Source organism: Xyrauchen texanus, chromosome 20, assembly GCF_025860055.1.
Source record: "Xyrauchen texanus isolate HMW12.3.18 chromosome 20, RBS_HiC_50CHRs, whole genome shotgun sequence".
Classification (NCBI taxonomy): Eukaryota; Metazoa; Chordata; class Actinopteri; order Cypriniformes; family Catostomidae; genus Xyrauchen; species Xyrauchen texanus.
The window spans coordinates 14,060,587-14,080,964 of record NC_068295.1 but is presented as its reverse complement, the minus strand read 5'-3'; the positions used below and the strand labels follow the sequence as shown (position 1 = coordinate 14,080,964).

The 20,378-nt window shown below is 38.3% G+C and overlaps 1 protein-coding gene across 1 annotated transcript in view; it reads right to left on the bottom strand.

The window, feature by feature from the left end:
* Nucleotides 1–13,503, bottom strand: part of rrbp1a (ribosome binding protein 1a) — a 28,288-nt gene extending 14,785 nt beyond the window's left edge. The window contains exons 1-8 of the mRNA XM_052150981.1: nucleotides 13,338–13,503; nucleotides 9,198–10,506; nucleotides 5,775–5,929; nucleotides 5,322–5,444; nucleotides 4,669–4,821; nucleotides 4,234–4,352; nucleotides 3,447–3,600; nucleotides 1,189–1,327 (exon numbers count right to left, since the gene is read on the bottom strand). Of these exons, the coding sequence (XP_052006941.1) occupies nucleotides 1,189–1,327; nucleotides 3,447–3,600; nucleotides 4,234–4,352; nucleotides 4,669–4,821; nucleotides 5,322–5,444; nucleotides 5,775–5,929; nucleotides 9,198–10,479 (2,125 nt within the window). The 5' untranslated portion in view covers nucleotides 10,480–10,506; nucleotides 13,338–13,503. The remainder of the gene's footprint in view (nucleotides 1–1,188; nucleotides 1,328–3,446; nucleotides 3,601–4,233; nucleotides 4,353–4,668; nucleotides 4,822–5,321; nucleotides 5,445–5,774; nucleotides 5,930–9,197; nucleotides 10,507–13,337) is intronic.
* Between the last annotated feature and the right edge of the window lie 6,875 nt (nucleotides 13,504–20,378).

Here is a 20,378-nt window from a genome sequence, read left to right as displayed (position 1 = left end):
GTAAAAAAGAAAAAAAAAAGGATTTATAACGGAAGTAGGAATATTTCTAATTACTTATTCACAGTTTAGCTGATGCTTTTGTATAAAGTGACTTACAGTACTCTCATACACAAGCAACCTGAGATTAAGTGTGTTGATATAGGGATGGGCAATATGGCAAAAAAAAAAAAAAAAAAATCTTGATTTTTATCACATTTATAGACTATTCACGATTAATTTTATTTTCAACTTTTAAATGTGCTCCAACATGATTCAAATTGTATGTTCTTTATTAGAATGCAAGGCAATCTGGTTAGAGAAATCGAAGTTCTTTTGATTATAGGAAACAAAGGTGTGCAAGACAAATGTACAAATGCACCGCAGGGGTAAGTTGTCAACAGTGTGTAAATGTAAAATGGATTAGAATCTAATAAACCCAGATATTCAGAAATAATAGAATAAGAAAACTGCTAAATAATTCTTAGCCAGTGTAGGTATTCATTTGATCTAAACGAAGTCTATCTAGAAAATTATCTAGAAATCAATATCTATAAATGATCACATTTATCTGGAAAGTACACATTGAATATCCAAAAATGTGTGTGTATATTCATAAACCCCTGCAGATAGAGAGATGCCCTCTAGCATTTTACACCGAGCAGTGCAACAACATGAAATAATTTATAATTACAAATCAACAAGCAACATTTGTTAAAATGATCACTTGCCAAATGTTGGCTATAGCCTATTGTACAATTGAAACACGTCACAGAACAAAGCAATATTAGCTATCTATCTGAATCATCATGGCAAAAGGAGCAGTGGATGTAGGATTCTCCCATACACAGCCTCTCCATGATTTGAAATGAAGTGCCCATAACTGTCACGTAACATTTTTTATTGGTAAAAAGAAAAGAAAGGAGACCGTTCATCAATATGCGCTTGATATGGTCTTAAGCCGGTGTATACCTCTATGATGAACGAAGCCTAGCCACAATCACACCACTGTCTTTTATATCAGTCTCCGTGTTAACCTGTCATGTTTTTTTGAGCATGCAACACGTGCAGCTGATCAGATCAAGATTTTTTCTCTTCCACATTCGGCCTTTGGTGGATTTACAACAAATCTAACTTTAGCGTTTGCAATATTTTTTGTAAACGCTTAAGATCTTAGCCCTGCACCCTGGTACTGTAATGTTTGGTGCTGACCTGCTAAAGCATTGGCATCTCGCTGAGCTTGTTCCAGCTGTGTCTGAAGGCTGCTTTTGCTGCTTTGGGTCTGTCTGAGCTCCTCACTCACTTCCTCCAGATGCTTCTGCAGGGCCTGTTCACTGCTCACACAGCTTGCCTGCACCATAACACAAACACAACACGGTCAGGTTTAAGAATGAAATGCCACTGATTTCAGAGTGTTTATGAAAAAAAGAAAAAGCAGGTTTAATAATGTTGGAATGTTAGATGTGAATTCTTTCAAAAGTATTTGTATCAGCTCATTGAAAAAGTTGAGGTGCATTACTCCATTAAAGGGATAGTTCACCCCAAAATGAAAATTCTCTCATAATTTTCTCACTTTCATGCCATCCCAGATGTGTCCGACTTTTTTTCTTCTGCTGAACAAAAATGAAGGTTTTAGAAGAATATTTCAGTTCTGTAGGTCCTTTCAATGCAAGTGAATGGTGATCAGGCCTTTGAAGCTCCAAAAATCATATAAAAGTAGCATAAAAGTAATCAATAAGACTCCAGTCTTTTGAAGTGAAACAGATCAATATTTAAGTCAATTTTTTCACATTCTGAAAGTGGAAATTTAAAGTAAAAAAGGACTTAAATATTGATCTGTATCTCACCCACACCTATTATAATTATTATAATTGCTTCTGAAGATTTTTAGAGCTTGAAAAGGTCCGGTCACCATTCACTTGCATTGTATAGACCTACAGTGCTGAAATATTCTTCTAAAAATCTTTGTTTGTGTTCTGCAGAAGAAAAAGTCATACACATCTGGGTTGGCATGAGGGTGAGTAAATGAGTGAATTTTCATTTTTGGGTAAACTATCCCTTTAATTCCATTTACAGTACATCCATTAAAGGACATTTGGGTCTTAATGCACTTTAAACTACTTATCAAAAGGGGATAGTGAAAATGGTTTACTTTGCATCCAGTTACCCAGATATTTAATTTATATTTATGCACTTGTCAGAGTTTTATCCAAAGCAATTTACAGTGCATTAATTTTGGCAGTTTGTGTCCCCTGGGAATCCAACCCATGACCTTAGCATTGCTAGATTCATGCTCTACCAGTTGAGCTACAGGAGCACTGGAATTCTAAATTATATTACAAGTGTAGTTTCTCATTGCAAGCTGTAGAGAAACACTCCATTTGGGATTTGCATCTTGTCAAATGAGTCTGACTCACACTATCCAGACATTACCTATGTCTCTCTTGAGTCAGTACAGTCTAGAAATGCTTAAAATATGCTCAGAACACACTGTAACAAGGCTGTACTTTATACAGTGGCCTTTGTGAGTTGAGACAGTTTGCTCTCAAAGTAAGCGAATAGGAGTGTAGATCGTCTCATATTTTATCTGTACTTTCAGTAAGTAAAGAATATTTAAGAATTAGACACTCGTGTGTATCTGTGTGAAATCCTACTTCTTGGGCAGGCTCACATTCCAGATTGTTCAGAGTAGCTCTTCTGTAGCGTGGGCAATGTTCCAACCCACAGAGCAATGCTGAGTGATCAAACTGGCAATCAAATGTTCTGGCAGCATGCAAACAATCCCAGTAGTAGAGGAACCAGCGCCAAGGGGTCAAAGCTTTTACCGGCAAGCCTAATCAATATTTTTTCTCTCTCTCTCTCTCTCGCGCGCACACACACACACACACTTGTTTGGTTTCCATGTTTTATGGGGACTTTCCATAGACATAATGGTTTTTATACTGTACAAACTTTATATTCTATCCCCTAAACCTAACTCTACCCCTAAACCTAACCCTCACAGAAAACTTTCTGCATTTTTACATTTTCAAAAACATAATTTAGTATGATTTATAAGCTGTTTTCCTCATGGGGACCGACAAAATGTCCCCACAAGGTCAAACATTTCAGGTTTTACTATCCTTATGGGGACATTTGGTCCCCACAAAGTGATAAATACACGTGCGCACACGCGAGCGCGCGCACACACACACACACACACACACACCAAGCAACTAAGCTTGCCCACCTGTAGATGTGAAATGCTAAACCCCCAGTAAGAGGTAGCTGACAACGCTAATGAGGCTTCTGCTGATGCTGGGAGATCTTTAGTAATAATCAGAGCGGTATTTTCAATTCTTTCAGAAAGGTACTGCTTGGGCCCTTGTTGTGCAGTTTTTTGGTACAAAACAGTGCAACTCTGCAAACTAAACAACAGGAATAATTGGTGAGTGTGATGCAAAGGTAATGTCTAGAGGCCGGCATCTGACCTGCAGCTGGGCCAGTTGCTTCTCAGCAATGGCAGCTTTAGATTCCAGATTTTTCTTGAGCTGTTCATCAGCCTTCAAGGACTCATTCTTCTCAATCAGCTCCTTACTCAGCCGCATGCAGTCCTGATGCAGTTTGGCCAACTCAGCATTTTGTCTAATGGACCAAAAGTAAAATGTATTTCCAAGTGAAACAGGATATTTAACAATAAAACAATGTAGGGCAGAACTTTATTGTATCCATCTTGTATTGCTTGAATGACAAATATTGGGTGTTATACACCACAATGTAGCCAGGAGATGTGTTGAAAAATATTGAAAATGTGTGAACTGAAAAGGTATATCATTTCAAAAGCAAGCAAGATAATACATTTTGATAAATTATGCAAACTTCAAATAACGTGCTACAATTAATCAAGCACAATAAGACCAGGGCCATGCTAAAAGAAGGTAAATAGGGTCAATGTTGATAATGTTTTTGAGTGTAGTTGTTGAGTTTGTACTCATTAGTCATGACCGTCAACAGCATCACACATGAAGACATTTTGACTGTTGCTATGATGGGTAGCACACTGTAATCTCATTGGCTATCATTTTCTTTTTTTGTAATTACGTGGCAGAACATTTCTCTTTAACGGAGGCCAAATAAATTATTTGCCACGTTGTGCCAAGAGAAGATAAATTGCATGAGTTTGCTGTGGTCTTTGATAAGAAACAATGTTTTTCACCATTACAAAACAGATGAGTGAAAAATACATTATTAGGTTTGGGAGGAGCTGTAAGTTCATACTTGCTCTCAGTCTGACTGGTGGCTTGGTTGAGAGCATCTCTGAGGATGGAGTTCTCCTGCTGTAGACGGGCCAGCTGAGCATTCGGGCCTTTCTCCAGCTGGTCCTGGAGAGCCAAGACCTGAGAAGAGTAATGGCTTAGATTGTCACCTAAATATATGAGCTGCCAAAGTTAACATGTTCACTTACAGTATGAGATTAATGAAATACATCTTAAAACATGACATTACCTTTAAAAATTGACATTAAAACTGTTCACGAAATTACTTAATTTGACATTAAAGATAACTTTAATGAGATAAACATTGTTTTGTTTTCCTTCAGAGGAACTGAATAGATTAAAACCAAAAAATATTTTGAGCCAAATTTCTGCAAACTCATAATGTGAGATTAATCATGTTAACTACAATTGTGCAGGTTTACAGCAGAGTTCTCACTTTGGCATTAAGCTGCTGGATCTCGGCGAGGTGATCTTGATAACTGGCCTGCATGCGTGCTTGCAAGGCGATAATATCCTGCTCTCGCTTGCTCAGCTGAGAGCTCAGCCTGGTCTCTACAGATGCCACCTTTGACTTCTCCACAGACAGCTCCTACATACACAAAAACAGGTCATGATCTGGGCATCTGGTGCAGGTGTAGTGTAGCTTAGTTGTTAAACATATGGGCTGGCAACTTGTAAGATTGTAGTCAAACCCTACAACAATTACCATCAGACCCTTGAGCAAAGCACTTATCCCCTGTTCCTCCATGGGAACTGTCCCTGTTAAGTGTACTAGAAGCTGCCATTCAAACAGGAAAATTTTTTTTGTATTATTATTATTTGCTGGTTTATTGCTGATAACTACATTCTGTTCCATTACCATGTCTAGCTGCTCGTGCTCAAATGCAAGAATGCATTCTGTGTGAAGTAGCCATGAATAAAAGTGTGAGCTAAATGATAAATTAATACTTTGTAGCTTCCAACACAGAACTTCCCACAGTTTCATTTAAGTTAGATTCAACTGATAGGGCCTGACCTATGTCCACTTGTCAAATAGCACTTTTAACAAATGTTTCTTCATTTTGTGTGTGTGTGTTTTAGAGGCTTTACCTTATTCAGTTCTCTCAGACGGCTCTTAGCAGCTGCTGCATCCTCCTGCTCGGCTGCCAGCTGCTTTTCCCGTTCCTCCAGCTGTTTCTTCAGAACGGCTACTGGATCACCCTTCTGTGTAGCCTATAAGCACACACAGAACTCTGTTTACACAAACTTCCTGCTTGAGTGTAAATAAAGTGAGCACGGAATGAAGATAGAAGCATAGGGGATGTAGAATCTACATGAAAATGAATCACTGATGAATTTAAGATTGCATTCCTTTGGAAATATTTAACAGAACACCACCACAGAAGAAATAAACACCCACTATATTTAAATCTCTAAAAAATAAATTGTGTCTTAACATGTGATATTGTATGACTACTTAAAGCAGGTGTGTGTCATTTCTGCACCACTAGTGGCAGCAAACAAACAGGTTTCCAGACCCCTGTACCCATTGTTTGAACATACCCTGTGCCAGGTGTCCTGGATGATGCCAGTTTTATCAGACAGAATCTCAATGAGCTGCTGGGCCTCTCCTTCACTGAACACCATACTCCTAACAGTGGACACCAAACCCTTATACGGTAGGTACATCGGACTGTCTGCGGGGTCTGCAGCCGCCGCTAGAAAGAGAGAGAGAGCATAGATAATTTATTAAGGTGTGTGTGTGTGTGTGAGAGAGACATTGAAGGAGTAACCTGAGAGAGAGAAATGAATTAAGAAATGACTGCTATCCGCTGAGAAGATTCAGTTGGAGTGCTGCCCCCTGTTGGAGTGTGCGTGGGTGTAATTCAGGGACGCCAAATAAAAATAAATAAATAAAAACTTAATGGCAGTAGGGTGTACACAAACACATTGTTTTTATGCAAAATCTCCAAATAGATTTATTTCATTTATTTATTCACTGCCTAAATACCCATGCCACAATCTTCTGCATCCAATCTGTCATGTTCCATCCAGTTCAAATCAGAAAAGCAGTGAAAACAAAACTACATTGTTTAAAGGAATATTACGGTTTCAATACAGGTTAAGCTTAATCAACATAATTTGTGGAATAATGTTAATTACCACACAAATTTATTTTGACTTGTCCCTACTTTTAAAAAAAGCAAAACATGATTTTAATATTCAAACTGCTTACAAAACTTTGTGTAAATTTATATCCAATTTTACAACTTCGTTGCCATGACAACGTTATGTTGTAAACCCTTAAATAACCATTTAAATAACTTTACAGCTCAAGTAAAACATTAATTTTATCATTAATTATAGTGTTTTTATACATTTTGAAGCTTCACATTTTCACCTTTAAATGCTTCGAAAATTGGCCTCATTCACTTCCATTGCAAGTCTCACTGTAACCATGACTTTTGCTTTCTTTTTCTTTAAGAAAAGGAGTAACGACTCAAAATTATTTATGGTAATAAACCTGAACCCGGAGTCCAAATCGAATCCAGACACACAGGCCATGCTCTAAATCAGGGCTACTCAACTTCAAGGTCAAGGGCCGCAAAGCTGGATCAATGTACCCACGAGGGCCACACTCTTACTTTTTATGATTATATATACGAAATGAAAATTCTCTCATCATTTACTCACCCTCATGCCATCCCAGATGAGATGTGTATAACTTTCTTCTGCTGAACACAAATGTTTTTTTTTTTTTTTAGAAAAACTTTCAGCTCTGTAGATGAGAGACAGATCAATATTTAAGTCCCTTTTTTTTTATTTTTTTTTTTACTATAAACTCCACTTTCACTTTTAGATGGGAGGGGGGGTTACATTTTTTTGGCTATTGAAAATGTAACATTTTAATTACATTTTGCTTAAATGAACTAAATGAAAAGATTTGTCCATTTTGCTGAATGAGACTCAATGATTCAAGTCAGTAAAATGATCCGATCTTCCCATCACTAATAAACACCTATTGTCAAGTTACTAAAGGCCTTTGTATGCTCCCCTAGCGGAGCAGCTGAGGCAAGAGTATTGTTTGAATAGAGTCAAGAGGAGCTGTGCTCTGTTTAGAGCAGTGGAACTCAAGAGTTCTCGAAACCCACCTGAACACTGGCACAAACTCATTGGCTTTTCCCACTGGTGCCAATACCACATCACAAGTGAGTGGAAAATGTATAATGTCTGACTGTGTGTATTTTTAAAGAAGGAGAAAAAGAGAAAGTGAGGGAACTTGTTTGACTAAGTGTGACAGAAGGTTGATGGAAAACAGTGTGAAAGAACAACAAAAGGTAAAAAAGTGAATCCAACATTATGTATAATAGCATGAGGCTCAAGGAAATCGTCGATTATGAATGTGTTATTAAAGGGACATTTAAACCAAAAATGGAAATCACCTTTTGTGTTCCACAGAAGAAAGGCATATGGGTTTGGAACAACATGAGGGTGAGTTAAGCATGGCAGGATTTTTAGTTTCAGTTGAACTAATCCTTTAAGTGAAACCTTTGCATGCTTTTAAGAGCCTGTGAACTGGTGCACTTGTGCATGAAAATCAGCTCATGGGCAGAAAATGCAGCTCAAAGCCTTCGTTCCCCTGTGAGTAGCACTTTAGACACAGAGTTTTTTGCTCTCAATACAACAGCCAGTCAGGGCAAACATCAGCAAATAAGGAGCAGTGCTATTCCAGCACCCGCCCAGAAAGGAAATAGAGCATGTCAGTGCTATTTGTCAGTAGAAACCATCCAGAGAAGTACTTTGAACTAGATTAATGAAATCAGGAAGTGACACAAATATAAACTTACATCACAGACAATCTATTTGTTTTTGGAAGTTCATTAAACAAAGATAGCATCTGTGAGCTTAAGCCAAAAATGCTTTATCTCTGTGTATTTAAGAGTCTGGTCAAACACTAGCAAACCAGTCAGATGCATCCTGTTATTGCGTACTGAGGCCAAGCTTCCTTGAAGACTTACCTACTCATTATAATTAATTTTTTCATTTAACAAGTTTAATAAATGCTTCTGCTACATTTCAGAATGATTCTGCTGCATTCTCCTGATAATGAGAATGACGATGATAATGGCAAATATTTATTTTATGGGTCTTTATTACTGATATATAATATAGAACTGGATTGCTGATGGCGTCTTAGTATTGAAGCCACTGTGCCGCCATATTGCTATGACCAAACATTCCATTGACATCCTTGCTCTGTGTAATGAATATGATCCATAACAAGCAAATTAAAAGTTAATCATGATTGTCATACGAGTGAGAAATGCGACAATCGTATCTGGATGTCACAGGTGGCGAGACGTTGATTGATTTATCTAGTTGAGCCAAACCAGCCTGTCAAAGGACAAATCCCTCCTATTTTTGTTCATGATTGAATTTTTTTTTTTATTATATAAAACATGGCCTGAAGAATCTGTGGTGAGGCGTGTAGGTATATTGGCGATAATGACAATGAGATAAAGACACAAAGAAGTTTCTGTGGAAGGTCTCATGTGTTATCACACACTGAGCTACAGTACTGTGGCCTAAGGCCATGACGAAACACAGCACGAGGCCTTTCATAAATACCTTAAACACAATATGCATGTGTTTGAAAGTGAGTTTTAATGTGAATGAATTCATTCAGCAGGACCTATGTGTACTTAAATGTAGCAACAGAAAAAGATAAAAAGGAAAGCTGGAGGAACTTAAGAAAAAACTATAGCTCTCAAGGTTTGATGATGTCTTACTACATCATACAGACTCAAGTGAAAGGCCTGAAAATGTGAATAGAAGATGTCTTTATGTAATAAAATGTGCCAAGCCTTGCATTGTGTCAAAAAAGGACCAGCAGGGGGCAGTCACCTCTCCTGAACACTAGCCTGAGCACCCTGACTAGTAAGTATCAGACCAGTTAAAGGCAGTTTGGTGGAGATAACAGCTTACCTGGCTCTGCCTTCTTGGATCCTGCTTTCTTCTTAGGTGGAGCCTCTTGTTTGTGTTCCTCTGCTTTAGTCAGCACAGCAGTTACTGGGGAGTCTTTTAGAGTGCCCACTGGAGGTACAGCCATCACTGGAACCTTTTTAGTCACTGTCTCCAATGGAGCCACTGATTTGAGCAAAACCTCAGCAGAGGCAGACTCCACTTTGGCTTTCTTCTTCCTCTTATTCTTAGGAGATGGGGCAGGTGGGGCATCAACTAGAATGGAACAGGGTGTAGGACCTGCTGCAGACTTAGATGATTGAGCTTGAGATGATTTCTGGGTTGGGGAAGTTTGTAAAGTCTTTTGGCCTGGGGCAACTAAAACAGCAATTTGGGCTGGTGCAGGTGGAGCTGCTTTCTGGGCTGGGGCAATTGAAGCAGACTTTTGGGCTGGGGCAGATGAAGAAGATTTCTGGGCTGGGGCAGATGGAGCAGATTTCTGGGCTGGGGCAGATGGAGCAGATTTCTGGGCTGGGGCAGATGATTTCTGGGCTGGGGCAGATGGAGCAGATGCAGATGATTTCTGGGCTGGGGCAGATGCAGATGATTTCTGGGCTGTGGCAGATGCAGATGATTTCTGGGCTGGGGCAGATATTTGTGCAGGGGCCGGTGGAGCAGATTTCTGAGCAGGGGTAGGAGAAGTGGATTTCTGGGCTGGGGCTGCTGGCGAAGATTTTTGGGCAGGAGCTGCTGGAGCAGATTTTTGGGCAGGAGCTGCTGGAGCAGATTTCTGGGCTGGGATAGGTGATGTAGATTTCTTGGCAGGAGTAGGTGATGTAGATGTATTGGCAGGAGAAGGTGATGTAGATTTATTGGCAGGAGTAGGTGAAGCAGATTTCTGAGCAGGAGAAGCAGATTTCCGGTCTGGGGCGGGTTGATTCAACTTCTGGGAAGGAGCTTCTGGTTGAAGTGTCGGAGCAGCTACTTGTTCTGGGGCAGGTGGTATTAATGAAGTGGGTTGAGCTGGTGCTTCTGCAACCTCAGGGATGACCTCTGACTCCCCATTGGCCTTATCTTCTTTTTTCTTACCTCGGTTTTTCTTCTCAGCTGCCTTGTCCTTTTTCTTCTTGTCTGTTCGTTGACCTGTTTGGGACTTTCCTTGCTCCTTTCGTTGCTTGGCTATAGCTTCTTCATACGAGGTCTCCTTCATGGAAAATGTTGAGACAAGGACAATCCCAATTGCTGAGAACAACATGAAGCCCCCAAACACAACTATTCCAAGGGTCTGAGGATCGTAGATGTCCATAGCTGCAAGTGTGCCTTCTTATTAAACCTTTTAAACAAGAATTGGATTGGGTAAATTTTGTGGCATTATAATTTATTTATATAACATTGTTTTAAAGTTCTACCTAAGGACAATTTTTAAATAAAATTAAATACCAGCTGAAATCTTTTCCACTGGAGTTGCACTGTTAAGTATTAACCACTTTTTCATTCAAACACCTAAACACTCACAGTTCTACAACGCAAAATTATTTAGTAGCATCTCTTCCTCAAACATATGTCTAACACCACAAAACTGGGCTTTTGAAAGCTGACATAGAGGGAAGAAGTCAAATCCCAAACTCTACACTGCTCTGAAAAAGAAAGCTAGACGTTTCAGGTCCAGAATTATCCAATTGACTGAATTGTTTAGTGTGCTTCAAGCCAGTGAGTAAGTCCAAGTTCCTAGACACAAGTATCTTAAAGCATTACTAGAAAAAGAAGTCCAGTGGGCTACCCTCAACTTCTACTAAATACTGGTGAAAAAAAAGTTTTCCATATGATATGCAAACACTGCATTTGGTCGGTTAGGACAGAGTTATGCAACAGTGTTCTCCATTACAATATGTGCTGCACTCATCTGCCAAATAAAATTTCTATACTCTTCTACTTCCATGGGATTCTTGCCATACAATTCTCACATTTCAACTGCACATCAAAGCACAAATGCTTTGTTAGTCTAGAAACACATGGCAAAAATCCTTAATCATTGTGCTGTATACCAGAAGCAAGAACAATCTAGACAACCTTCAGAGCACATTATTAAAAAGTTTTATTGCCCATCTGTAACATGTAGCCTACTTTGGAATGTTGAGGATCTGGGGACCACAGATTTGCATACAGGCTGCTCTTTTTTGCATAGCTTTAAACTGTATTATTGTGTTGTAATATCAAACCTAGAACAGCATTGCTTGACACACAGCTTCCCAGGTGTGGAATCAGCGAAAATCTACACATTTGACCAGATTTTAAAGGATCATAGTTGAACAATCAGTAGTATGTAAAAATGAGTTTTTAGAAATTAATCCTAGTCCTGCACAACCAGATATGTTAAAACCACTTAGATTTTGTCAGTATGAGACTTGATTGTGTGCCATTTAAAAAGCCAATTCAAGATTTTGGGGGAGATATTACAAATGAATGAACAAGCTTGTTTAATATGAAAAACCTCATTCAAGTACAGTATATTAAAGCTGCTAAATGAGACTACAAGTTTTACTTGGTAATGGTTCATCTGCATTTTGGATGACATAATAGACTTTTTTTTCACACTCAACGTAAATATTTGCAGGGTAAACCTTGACAGCGGTGAATAGGAGTGAATGGGACCAAATATTATTTTCATTTAACCATTTGCTCCAAGACCAAAAGATACTTAAAATTACTTTTGAATGACTTTCCAGAAGAGGAAAATATAAAGAAGGGTGACATATGCAAGTCAGGTGGGAGAAGATGACAAATGTACTGTCATTCTCTCAGCAGATTTAATGGAAACCCCCTCGCAGCTGCAGTAATTTGTTTTTTTTTTTAAACTAATTTCAGAGTAATAAAACAATAAGCATAATGTTAAAACACTCAATATTTAAAAAAATTGGCAAGATTTACGCAGCAAAATAAGGTGAAAACGCATCATCACAGTCTGTGAAAAAGGTCTATAGCAGTGCTACTCTACAAGCGGCCCTCGAGCAAACTTTTGGAGCCCGCGTTATGATAAGAAATATATTAATCAGCAGCCTGTCAAATCTGTATGAGTTGTCCATTTTCATGAGGATTTACGCTAGTTCTCTACACTGCTGAATCATGTTAGAGAGGGAATTCAACTGCAAGAGGATTTTGGGGGAGGGGGTATGGCAGATGCCTCCTCTTTGGTGCCCTCTCAGCAGGTGGCTAGAAACTTGCCTAGAAACGGCCCTGCGTCATGACAACAGTATTTACAGGAAAAATAAGTTTTTCCTGTACTGACGGAATTGAGAAAACTTCACACAAATGCTTTTTAGTGATCTGCTTGGGGCAAAATGGAAAGGGGGTGAAAAAATATTTATTACTTCAGAACTTTTGGGGTTAAGAATGGATATATCGCTCTTGTTTTTTAAATATAAGTATCACTGGTGTATCTGATGTTGAACACTCATTGTGTATATTAGTTGACAATCACAGTGACGACAGAACTGATCTATATCATAAAATTGAACTGTTACACACCTTAAGATTAAAATAATTACTAAAAGTGATAGTTCACCCAAACCTGACCTTTCCGAAGTTGAGAAGCCCTGGTCTATAGGGTGCCGTTTGAAAAGTCAATTAGAAATTGTGTGGGCGAGGGGGCGGGGTTAATTTTTTATATATATTCATTAATATTTTTATTGTTTATTTTTATTCACAATGAAGCCGTTCGTAGAACATACAAAAAAGACAATGAAAAAATATTAGTTTATAAATTAGCCTGTTCTACTTCTCACTCTGAAACTTGAATGAACTATATAAAGGATGCGATCAGAGCAGACATAGCTTTGCTAATTTTTACAGACATTAAAGCTGTTATAAGGGATGAAAATTGATTTTATATCGGTACTCTACTTTTCTAGCTCACTAAAGAAGCAGAAAATCTGATATCAACTGTCTGCCTACAACTGAGCATCACCAAAACCAAAATATAACACCATTAACTTACTTTTAGTCAGGCCCTTTCGTTCCATAAATGAAATAACATATTGTTTTTACCTTCCCTGTCTACAAGCTAGTTAAACAGCAGAGTAAATAAAGGACAGAGATCAAAGTTTATGGCTAATTGCTACTGAAGCTTCTGAAGAATAACCCTTTAACCAAAGCTTTATCTCTCACCTTTTCTCGCGGGCAGAGTTCCGTGAGATGAATCACTTCAGGAAGAGTTTAAAAAGAAGTGAATACCTTGAATACAACTATCTTACCACGCCGGCAAAAAAAACAAAACAAAAAATCTTAACAACGGGCTGAGGAGTCAGTCGATGTATGTGTGGAGTCGTGGCACTTTCTCTACGCCGGTCAGTGGCCCACTTTCCGTCCACCCTCAAGACAGCTGATTGGTCAAAACAGAGTCTCTCATAAACCTGAGAGCCAATAGTATAAGATGATAGTGGAAAAAGGCGGGTCCTTATGAAGCGTTTGGGAGTTGTAGTCTTATTTATTGCGGTTCAGAAATTTCCATGTGTTTTCACAGGTGAGCAGAGCAATTTTATTTGTTTAACTCTTTCATTTTCAGTCGTCAGTTGTTGTCTATATGCATTTTTTATTATTATCTATCTATTTATTTTATTTACTAGATTCTTTTTTGCATATCACGTTTGATAAAAGTGTCTGCTTCTTTTCATAGTCAAGATTGGAGAGGGCCTTTTTTTGTAAAAGCCATTGAAAACATATTTTTGTTGACAAATAATCTGAATAATGGGGGATTATGGCCCTGTATTGAGTTTATGTTTATCCACAGTAGCCTACTAATTTAAAAGGGTGTCTTTTTTGTGAATTATTTGATGCAAAATGATTTTTTTTTCCCAATGGTCTTTTATCAATATTAGATCAGACAACATTTATTTTCTATAGGCTCTTCTCTGAAGATTATCTGTATTTGCCTTATGCTCATGCCATGACACCCATTATAATATAGCTGCTCATTAAACATTTTATTGACTTTTTAAAGGTTATACTTTAGTTTTACTGTGCCAACTGTGTGGTGTCACATTCATTTGTTTAGCAGTGGGTGGGGTTTACATCTGCAAACATTTGGTTGACAACATTAGTATAAATATTGAATGATGATACATATTAATATATCCTTCCTTAAATGCAAGTGTTAGTCATGGTGTTGAACAAATAATTACTTTACTTAACAACAATTTGTTAACAATTCATATTAAATCGCAAATATATAAAATATCCAAAACTAATCAGTTTGACATATGCATTAAACTAAATGTTTCATTAAATTAGCACATGAACATATTCCACACTCATTCCTTTATTGTGTCATAGAACAGGTTTACAGTCCTTACATCATCATAAGAGGCATTGAAAGGTCACAATGGGTAACAATGAGGATGCCATAGAGCACATTTACCGGCACTCAGTGTCTCTCACCACACCTGTACTTGCCTCTCCCAAGAAAACATTTCTGATGAGCATCTTCTATCTGAGCTCACTTCTGCAATCACAAATATGCTTTACACTTAGTTACTTTCCTGGTGCAATGTTTCGTTTTTGTTTTTCTTGCAGTACATACCTTTATATGTGCACAGAATTTCTATATAGACATGTGACAATGCTATGCATGACTGAGATATTTTCACTTCATTTCCTTTATAGCATAATCCTCCATGAATGTTGCACCTGTCACATGTATAATATATCAGAAACTATGCATAAATGTCAAATCTATAACTCCATAAATTCCCTGTATTCAATATTTTTAAATGTTTATTCAACCATAGGACACACAACAAGAAAGCAGTGGCCACAAAATTGAATTGCTTCATAATAGTCTTGAATTTTACAACAGGTCCCATATGAATGGATATGTTTAAAAACCTGGCATGAAACTGCAGATTTATCACTGACTCATTGATTTCTTGTTTAACCATTCAAGGATATGTCAACGTGGTCTGTTTGCTCAGTGAGTGAGAAAGTCAAAACTGTAAAAGCACATAGCAAAGAAGTAATCAGAGGAAGCTACATCAGATGGCCATTATAAAACACATTCACAATTTTTGATTTGATAAGAAATACATAGACATTTAGACAAAGCATGAACAGTACATGATTTGTAAGCCTTTTGCATTGTTATCCACTGCACAGATGGAGCCCAGAACCTTATATAACCTATAAATGATGGCACAGTGGCGTGTTTCTCAGCTGTTACTGCAGTGTTTGATTTTTGTTAAGAATAAACATGACTGCTTCTCCAACCATATCCTGAGAAATGTACAAACTGGTCTGGTTCACACAAGAATAGAAGGTAAAGAAAAGGACACAGGATGCTGAGCATCATAACCTGCTCTCTCAGAGGTCCACTGACTTGGGAGAGCATTGTGGAGTACTGCACTTTATTCAACAGTGTTTCTAGTGGTTCACGCTTCATGGTTTGTGGCAACACCCTGTTGCTAACAACTTTACACCATCAACATCAGCCCTGCACTCTGTTTCTCTGGTTCATTTAACAGGATCTGAGTTCTATACTTGCTGCAGTAAAGAAGCGCAAATACTGAACTGTCAATCAACTACAACTTTAAACATCAGTGTCAGCCATAAAACTTGTGTGTAATTTGTGCATCACTATGGCGTCGTCAAACGGAACAGCAACACATAAGGACTGTTTTCAAACAGGCAAACACTCCCCAGCTTTTATTGGTCTGACAAACAGATAGTCCCGCCAAAATTCACGCTATTGGTTGAGTAGGTTTTGCTGTGTAAGGCTGGTTGGGATTCTCAAACAAACAGAGCAATGTTTTGAAAGCAACACAGAGCCACAGTATTTTTACTTCAGGGACATTTCTTAATTGTAATTGTTTCCACACATTTAACTAGGATAAAGTATTTTAAACTGAAAAAATGACACTTCACTTTAAACTTAGCTGATAACAAGAAGTTTCATTTAACATGCACTTCCAGTATTTATTACATTCCCCATGTCACTTGAGCCTACATTTTATTTATGTAATTCATTGGGCTTTTAAATATACAGAAAACTGTTCAGAGTCTTACTTTAAAACATGCTACCAAAAATATATTTATTGAGTGGGGGGTGGGGTCTTCTGTTCTGTGTGCAGTTACAGTTCTTTGACACAGGACAAGGCACTTTGACCCAAAATTGATTGAGTAATCTAAATTAAATTGAAACTTGGCAGGAAACTAGGTCCAAAATGTGCCAGTTAAAAGGAAACTGGGGCAGAATAAGATTTAGTGGCATTGCGTAAAAAAAAGGCTAGTATGGTAAGAAAGTGGGTGGAATTACATTGAATGATCCACTTAAGGTCTTATAGTTCTGCTTGAACTGCTCAACTATTGTATTTAAGGGATAATGTAGTGTCAGTCAGTCTTCTGTGTGTCGGGGTCCGGATCAGACCGGCGGGGTATATTTTGCGATTATGACCATATGACTGCATTATCATGTTTATAAGATACTGCATGTTCTAAATAAAAGTAATGAATGGATATGAAATATTTGTTTGTATTGAATTGATTTAATTGTGTGTAAAGATAGAGACCAAAGAGTGAAACAAGAGACATTAAACTAGCAGGAAATTGATTGCCTGGGACAATGGTCAATTATACATTTTAGCGATTTAGCGATTAACCAATCAGAATAATTTATTCCAGAGAGTAGTGTAATACATACATTTATAAATCCTAATATATATGTAAATGCCATTTTAAGAGCCAAACCAAATATTTGCATATTAGTGTAGTGTGTGTGCATGCATGTGTGTTTGTGTATGTGTGTGAATGTTGCTAATTTTATCATCCCATTTCTCTGGACATTTCATCATGTACTGACATGCATTAATACATCAGCCACATTATTATAGTTTTTTTAAATGGCAGCCACCTACACAATCAAAAAACTCATATGGAAAGAAATTATAAAACAGTGGTGTTACGACCCTGGTTTATGACCAGAGCTCAATAACAACAACAAAAAAATTAAAAAACATGAAATAAATAAAAAGCCTTTCTGTTTCACTGGTGAAACAGATGAGGAACTCTCACTCATGTATGACGATTTAAATGCAAACCCACAAAGTTTCCACCTCAACTGTTGACACCAACCATAGTTATTGGAAGTGCTGACTCATTTCCTGACTGCAAAGAGAATATTTTAGGAATATTTAGAAGAGTCCAGCTGCCCTCTTCTATGGTTTAACAAATTATTATTATATTTTTGTTTCTTGGTAGAGCATAGTAGAGGCCTGTAATGAAGTTCTTGCATCAGTACTTGGACGATTAGCCAGTTATGATGAGTCATAGACAGTATGCTACATCAGTAAACCACCATCATCTGAATGACTGAATGGAAAAACAGACCCAACCATCATTTTGTAAAAAAAAAAAAAAAAAAAAGAATAGTTTTCAGTATTTTAATAACTGAAATCTAGCAGAAACTGGAGAATTTGACCAGTTTTCTTGCATGGAATTTGGACACAGGAGAAGTTTAGCAGAATGTTGACATTGCTCTTTTACATATAATGAAAGAATATATTGACAAGTGACTATCAAACTCCAAAAAGGACAATATAATGAATTAATTATTTAATTAATGCATTTATTTAGAGCTTTTCTGATACTAACAGGGGACTCTCCTCAACCACCACCAGTATGCAGCATCCATCTGGATATGCAAAGGCAGCCAGTACGCTCACCACACAACACATAGAAGCAGCTCATATGACTTGTGCACTATATTCCAAGTCTTCAGAAGCCATACAATAAAGTGAATCTTTCATCTTTAAAGTGGTCCTGTTATTACAGTGAATTTGACAGATTTTTACAAAAAATTACTTGTGGTGGTACCATGACAAATGTCAGACATATCATATTAACAAGATACCAACTAACAATACTATTATAAAGTCTAGTAATAGCTATTTGATGTTTGAAGCTTAATATCAGGGACATGATTGACCATAGACCAATGCAGGGGTCTTCAACAGGGGGTTCCACGAGCCCTAAGGGGGTTTAAATGCATTCCTTGTGCAGTGGTGCCTGATTTAGGGCGAAGTGCTGACTGAGGATAATTATAAAGCTTCTCAGAGGGTTATTAGCATTGGCACAAAAGATCCTCACATGTTCACTAAAATCATTTTAGTTTCCTCTAGCCTTCTATTTTTTGTTTTTATTCAATCAGGTAAAACCTCCATTAGACCATTGTAGACCAATAAATATCGAATTAATGTCCTAATGTCCCACAAAATTTGTATAGAAACACCAGACTTGAGCAATCTGATGGCAAAGTTGTCACGGGGGTTCTCGTAGGCACGCATGGACTATTTCAGTTTGGAGGAATGGACGCCAGTTTTCCTGTCGTGCACGGGGTTAATGTGCACATTTTTCTTTTTGTTTTGTTCTGTGGGATGTTTGGGTTTGGATGGTTGCAATAATGTTGGAATATGATCTTTATAATCTTGTTTTTGACACATGATCTATTATTTCTTATATGTCAAAATGTCAAATGTAAATATGAGTGGATTGTCTCTCTCCACGTGGGATGTGAATGGTTTGGGGCACCACATAAAAAGAAGGAAGGTTATTTCTCTTCTTAAGCATAAGAAATATGTAGTGAATATATAGCGTTTCTTCAAGAAACGCACCTTTCTCGGTTCTTAGGGGCCGTATCATACAGTAAAACTCATTAACCAAAAAATCCAAAAAGTCTCTTGATTCTGAGATAAACTTGGAGGAGCTTGGCGAGGTAATTAAGGCCCTGCCTACAGGACGGTATTGCACTCGCTCTATCGCACCGTTGTCACGAAAAGAGAGCTGAGCCGAAAGGCAAAGCTCTCGATCTACAGGTCAATTTTTGTTCCTACCCTCACCTATGCTCATGGAGGCTGGGTCATGACCGAAAGAACTAGGTCACGAGTACAAGCGACCGAAATGGGCTTCCTCAGAAGGGTGGCGGGCTTCTCCCTTAGAGATAGGGTGAGGAGCTCAGTCATCCGTGAGGAGCTCGGAGTAGAGCCGCTGCTCCTTTGGCGTCGAAAGGAGTCAGTTGAGGTGGTTTGGGCATCTGGTAAAGATGCCCCCTGGCCGCCTCCCTAGGGAGGTGTTTCAGGCACGTCCAGCTGGGAGGAGGCCTCGGGGAAGACCCAGGATTAGGTGGAGAGATTACATCTCCAGACTGGCCTGGGAACGCCTCGGGGTCCCCCAGTCAGAGCTGGTTAATGTGGCTCGGGATAGGGAAGTTTGGGGCCCTCTGCTGGAGCAGCTGCCCCCGCGACCCGACTTCGGATAAGCGGTTGAAGATGGATGGATGGATTTTATTAAATTATAAGCTTAACATTTCTGCCTTTAAACCCTCCAAATATTGCCCCCATTCACTTCCATTGCAAGTGTCTCACTGTAACCTCACTTTTTCATATTTGAACATAGAAAAATGAAACATGTATACACAGAATCAACATTAACCCCCACTATTGCCCCTCCTCCTCCCAATCCCACCCTGGCCTTCAACAACATCCCAGTGGTCGTAAATGATATAGACACAAACAAATACAATACAATAAATAAATAAAAAAATATAAAATATAATAATAGTAATAATCACACATCCATAAATGACAGACATCTGCCCCATTTCTCCACAAACAAATTAAACTTCCCCATTCTTCTAAATGACCCTTCTTCAAAGGCCACCACCCTTCCCATCTCCAAGTACTGCTCCTGAAATGAGGGCGCTCCAGCCGACCTCCAACCCCTTAAAAGTATCTGTCTGGCAATCATGACACTGGTTAAGACCCAACACTTTGTGTCTATTTTCAGCATCGATGACCGCCCCATTGCCTAAAATACAGAGTCTGGGGCAAAATGTTACCCGAGTGCCCAATACATCACACACCAAACTCTGAACTTTCAACCAAAACTACTAGATCTTAATGAAGAGAGAGGGACATCTATGGTGAGAGACTGTAGCATGTAGTTAAATTTTGAAATACAATTCATTTTAATAACATTAACCTTCCCAATCATGGATAAATGTAATTAAGCCCACCTGTCCACATTGCTCAAATGGGTTCAGAAGTCTCCAAATATCTGCAAAACCAAGATTTTTACACATCCTGAGAAGCATCAATGTTGCTCTAGGGGGCTTACACACTTTTGCATCACTATGATCAAGTACTGAATCTATTCCAATATTAT